General features: G+C 31.7%; 1 protein-coding gene across 1 annotated transcript; it reads left to right on the forward strand.

The window, feature by feature from the left end:
* Positions 1–4556: 4556 nt before the first annotated feature.
* On the forward strand, positions 4557–5441 carry LOC136974882 (uncharacterized protein F54H12.2-like; the record flags this gene model as incomplete). The annotated part of the gene is made up of 1 exon (XM_067269855.1): positions 4557–5441. A coding segment is annotated over exon 1 (885 nt), but the record flags the coding sequence as incomplete, so codon positions are not given.
* Positions 5442–5568: the final 127 nt, after the last annotated feature.

A 5568-nucleotide genomic window follows, 5' to 3' on the forward strand; every position in this document is an offset into this window, starting at 1 on the left:
AGCAGCCGATCAGGAAGAAAAAAAAAAGGACAAGAACCAGCGAGAAGAATCTCATTTCGTAACTACGTGTCCCACGAAATACGGCGACGGTATCTACCATCTTGTAAATGTTTGTATAGTTTTTTTAAGGTTTAATCGCGTATTAGTTTTAGTCTCGCGATTAATTACTGTTGTAATCCTAGTGTTATTGTCATCCTTAATTTTGTTAAGAACGCTGTTTGCCTGTTTAAATCAGGCGATCATTTCCCCCTTTTTGTGTGTGTAATTAATAAACCTTTGTTTGTTTATCTATACGCTTCTACCGACTATTCATTTCCACTTCCTTTCATACCCGCAAACCACGTGCTTGCGGAGACTACATATCATTCGTTCGAGGAATGTTCGGATGTTATGAGGGAAGTTTATGTTGAAAAGAATAAAAAGAATATATTAATATTTAGAGAGATAAATTGTGGATCGAGACATTATAAATTTATTAAAGTTCATAAAATCGATTGATATGTATTTTAAACATCCAAGTAACTGCATAATTGCCGGACTGTCACAATGCGGAAAGACTACATTAGTAAAAAAAATTATTCGTTGTAAAATTTATGATAAACCATTTAAGAAAATTTTATGGTGTTATTCTGTATATTTGCCGTTTTTTCGAGATGAAAAAGAAATTACATTTATGTATGGCCTACCTGAATCTGTACAAGGATGGGATTTGGTAATAATTGATGATTTGATGCACGAACTTGGTTCAAAAACTGCATTTCTGTTTACAACAGAGTCGCACCATTATAATGTAAGCGTGATCTTGATAATGCAAAATTTGTTTCCAAAAAATAGAATTATGAGAGATATAACATTAAATACGCATTATTTGATTTTATTTAAAAATAATCGGGACGAAAGTCAAGTAAGTTGTTTGGGCAGACAAGCTTTTGCAGGAAAATGTAATTTTTTTATGGATGCATATAAAAAAGCAACAGAGAAGGATTTTGGTTATTTGTTATTGGATTTTCATCCCAAAACGGACAAGAAACTTTCGGTGTGGGATTCGTGTTTTCCGGATGAACAAGGTATTGTTTGGATATATTTACCGATAAAATGAAAAACGTAAAGAAAAATTATCATATGCTAGCATTTTTAGCCAAAACTACTCCTTCTCAACGAAAAGCGATATTGAAAGAGGCTACTCCCGATCAAGTTAAAGTTTTGTGCGAAATATGTGATAATTTGCGGAGGGGAAATATACCCGCTAATGTTCATAAATTACGAAAATATAAAAAAATAATTAGGAAATTAAGTGAAAAACAAGTCCCTTTAAATACCAAGAAAAAAATTTTGGTTAATCAATCTGGTGGATTCCTTCCTCTTCTATTGGCACCGCTTTTGTCTATGGCAGGAGGATTAATAGGTAAAGTAATAGGAAAAAGAATTTAATGGCAAAGCAAATGGCACTGGTTCCTCCCGAATTGTTGGCTGCGTATAAAATTAAACCTGAAATAAGAATTGGAAATAATATCGAAGAATTACTCGAGAGTACTGATTTATCTGACGATAGTAAAGTCAAATTACTAAGTCAGTTGATTTCGAGATATCAGAGAACCGTTCATGCTCCGAAAGAGCCAGTCAGAGTATCTGTTGTGTCCGATGAAAATCAAGAAGTGCCCGATGAAAAACCCTCTGCTGACGATAATGGTGAGGATGCATTTATTAAACAAATAACTATATCTGTACCGCAACTATATCAAAAATATATTCCCCACTTAATTGACAAATTGAAACAAAATCATTACGGATGAAATACAAAGGGTGAATTAACAGTTAGTAGCAGCCCCGTTGTGGGCAGTAATATGGTGGATTTAATTTTCGCACTTAATGAGAAATCGAAAAACGCCGTTATCTCCAGTGGGCTTTAACGTTTTTTGGGAAGCTGTAAGAAAAATAAATGTTCCCAGAGAATGGATAGGAAATAAAGGTTTGGCAACTCTACCCGAAATCGGCGAAAAACCAAGATATCAACCGACACCAGTCGAAAGTCCCGAAGAAATTTTTTTTACAATTTCTCCAAGAGTATTTTACCAGTGGAAAAAGTCATCGAAAAAGAGGAAGAAGAGCCTCGAATGGAGAAACTATTGAAATCAATATACTATAACCCGAAATCTTCGGCATCGTTCAGAGGAGTGAGTAAACTAGTTAAAGCTTCTAATTTATCGAGATCTACTGTCAGAAAATGGTTATCTTCTCAACCTATTTATTCTCTACATAAACCTGTAAGAGTTAAATATTCTCAAAGAAAAACTAAAGCTTTTCATCCTAATGATTTATGGCAGGCTGATTTAATTGTGTTAAAGCAATTTTCCCGATATAATAAGGGCATAAAATATTTATTAACAGTAATTGATGTATTTAGTAAATATTGTTACGTTGTGCCAATAAAGGATAAAAAGCCTAAATCTGTTTCGGAGGCATTTCAGATTATTTTTAAACGAAATATTCCAAAAAATGTACAAACTGATAAAGGAACTGAATTTTTTAATAGATTAGTAAAAAATTTGTTTAAAAAATATAAAATTAATCACTATTCGACTCATTCAGATACTAAAGCCTCTGTGGTTGAGAGATTAAATAAAACTTTACGAAATAAAATGTATAGATTATTTACTTATCGTAATTCTTATCAATATATTGATAAATTAAACGATATTGTAAAAGGATATAATAATAGTTTTCATAGAAGTATCGGGATGGCTTCATCCGAAGTTGGTCCATTGCATTACGGTACAATTTTTGGCAGGCTATATGGTACAAAAAGGAAAAGTAAATTTAAATTTAAAATACGTAAAACATTTAGTCGCGGATATCTGCCTGGGTGGACAAAGGAAATATTTGTTATTCACGATCGATTTCTATCGCATCCTCCGACTTACGTATTAAAAGATACACATAACGAGATTTTAGAAGGAAGGTTCTATACCGAAGAATTACAAAAGGTAACAAAATGATGCAATCAGACTTTTTCGTAACGTTAATAAGTAATGCAAGTATGGACTTGTTTCCTGAGAATACACAGTCTCGTTTTATGGTGAAAATGAGTCCACCTATTAATTTACATGGAAATTGGGGTGTTGGACTTACAGAAGTTATTATTCCAAGAAATTGGTTTAATATATCTAATCACAATAACGATTACGTTGTTACATTTGAAGAAACTGTAAAAGAAAAAGATGAGCTACTGCCAGATAAATCGTATATGATTCCATTAGGTGCCATTACAGATGATAAGGGGAAATTGATTAATATAATAAATGAAAATATAATTAAAATAACAGGTTCTAAATTAGCTGAATTTATTTTTGACGAAAATAATCAAACTGTAAATATAAATGTAAAAGATGCGCATGAGTTGCATGTTACTGTAGATCATTCGTCAAAATTACTTTATATGCTAAATTTACCCAACAAAGATATTGTATTAAGGGGTAGTTCAATTTATAATTTTCGATTATCAACACAGGATTACTCTGGACAATTTTTTACTTTTGTGGAAAAAAATAGAAAAAAACAAGTAATTAAGAAAACTTATAGAGATGAAAAAATATTTATTCCTATAGGGTTATATTCGTCTCCTGAAAAATTTCTGGGAATTTTTAAACATGTAAAATTAGCATTACTACCAAATAATAAGGTTATTTTAAAAGTTCCATTGAATATTTCTGTAAAATTTGGAAATGAATTAAAAGATTTTCTTGGGTTCACAACTGTAAAATTTCCACCCGGTGAATATATAAGTCGCTATCCTATTGAAATGTCTGCAGGAATTTCGGAAATTTTTATTTATTCGAATATTATTGCTTCTCATCATGTCGGAGATATAACTGCACCATTATTAAGAGTTATACCGGTTATGACTGAGAAAGAAGAACAGATAAATAGAGTTTACCCGACACCTTTGTATTTTCCGTTAAAGAAAAATTATATTGATATTATAGAAATCGAACTGAGATCTGTGGGTGGAAAAGAAATTGTTTTTTTTGGAGGAAAAACAATATTAATTTTATCTTTTAAACAGTTATAAATATAACCTAGTTTTATTTGCTTGCATTAGTTTGTCTTTGAGAGCGGCAAAATGAAGCTCGATCCAAAAGTTTGTATAAATTATTACTGCAATCAAGCAGGAGGTACCGTATTGACTCCCGATTTAATATTCAGGCACCGTTTGGGAATGGGAGGAAGAGGTTATTTTTCAGGGCCCCAAATACAGCGTGGTTATGGATTTTTTGGAGATTTATTTCGTCAATCTATACCCATCCTTAGGAAAGTTGAAAAATATCTTGGACGAAAAGTATTAAATCTTGCCACGGGTGTTGGATCAGACGTAATTGCGGGAAAATCATTTAAAGAGTCAACAAAAGCGCATTTAAAAGATATCGGCAGCGAAATCAAAGATGATATAGTTAAAAAAGTACAAAGTGGATCGGGTATAAAAAGAAAACGATTGAGAAGATTAGTTCAGTCACAGAATAAAAGACGGAAAGTACGAGATATATTTACCGAATGAGAAAATGGACCCCCATTCGTGCCCCTGCACTAAAAGTGAGTTGGATTTATTTAGTACCGTTTCGACTCAACTCGCTATCGACAGTACATCGGAAGTTATAGTTCACCCAATTGCGACAATTTCTGACAGTCGTGCACCTATTGAATTTTATGTATCCGGTTCTGGTGAAAATTATATCGACTTACATTCAATTTATCTGCATGTTCAAGTAAAAATTGCCAAAAAGGATGGAACAGATGTGGGAGCTGATGAAAAAGTTGCACCTGTTAATTATTTTTTAAATAGTTTGTTTTCACAATGTACTGTTTTTCTAAACGACAAGCAAATTATTTCAAATGTTAATTACCCATATCGGGCGATTTTAGATGCCCTATTATTTTATTCAAAGGATGCTCAAAAAACATTTTTAACAAGTGCATTATTTTATAAAGATACTGCGCAATATATGGATTCGATAGAAGAAAATAATGAGGGATTGACTAAAAGATTTAATGTTGCTAAACAAAGTAAACTAATAGATTTAGTAGGACGATTACATATTGATTTGTCGCATCAACCTAAATTGTTAATTAATAACGTAGATTTAAGAATTAAATTGGAAAGATCTAAGGATAATTTTGCTTTAATGGCATCTAATGATAACTATAAAATTATTATTAAAAATGCATCTTTAAAAATTAACAAAGTAGATGTTAGTTCATCTGTTCAAATAGGCATAGAAAAAGCATTGCAAACGGGTGTCATAAAAATGCCATTTCGAAGAGCAGATATAAAAGTTTTTACTTTAAGTAGCGGAATACAGTCTACTAATATCTCAAATGCAGTAATTGGGCAATTACCTTATAGAATGACTATCGGTTTAGTTTCTAATACCGCATTTAATGGAAATGTAAAATATAATCCTTTCAATTTTAAAAATTACAATTTAAATTATATATGTCTATTAAAAGACAACCAAATGATCCCATCAAAACCGTACACTGCCCGATTATACAAATAGCATATACGCAAGAAAT

This window comes from Centruroides vittatus, unplaced genomic scaffold, assembly GCF_030686945.1.
Source record: "Centruroides vittatus isolate TY-2023 unplaced genomic scaffold, ASM3068694v2 contig_358, whole genome shotgun sequence".
Lineage (NCBI taxonomy): Eukaryota > Metazoa > Arthropoda > Arachnida > Scorpiones > Buthidae > Centruroides > Centruroides vittatus.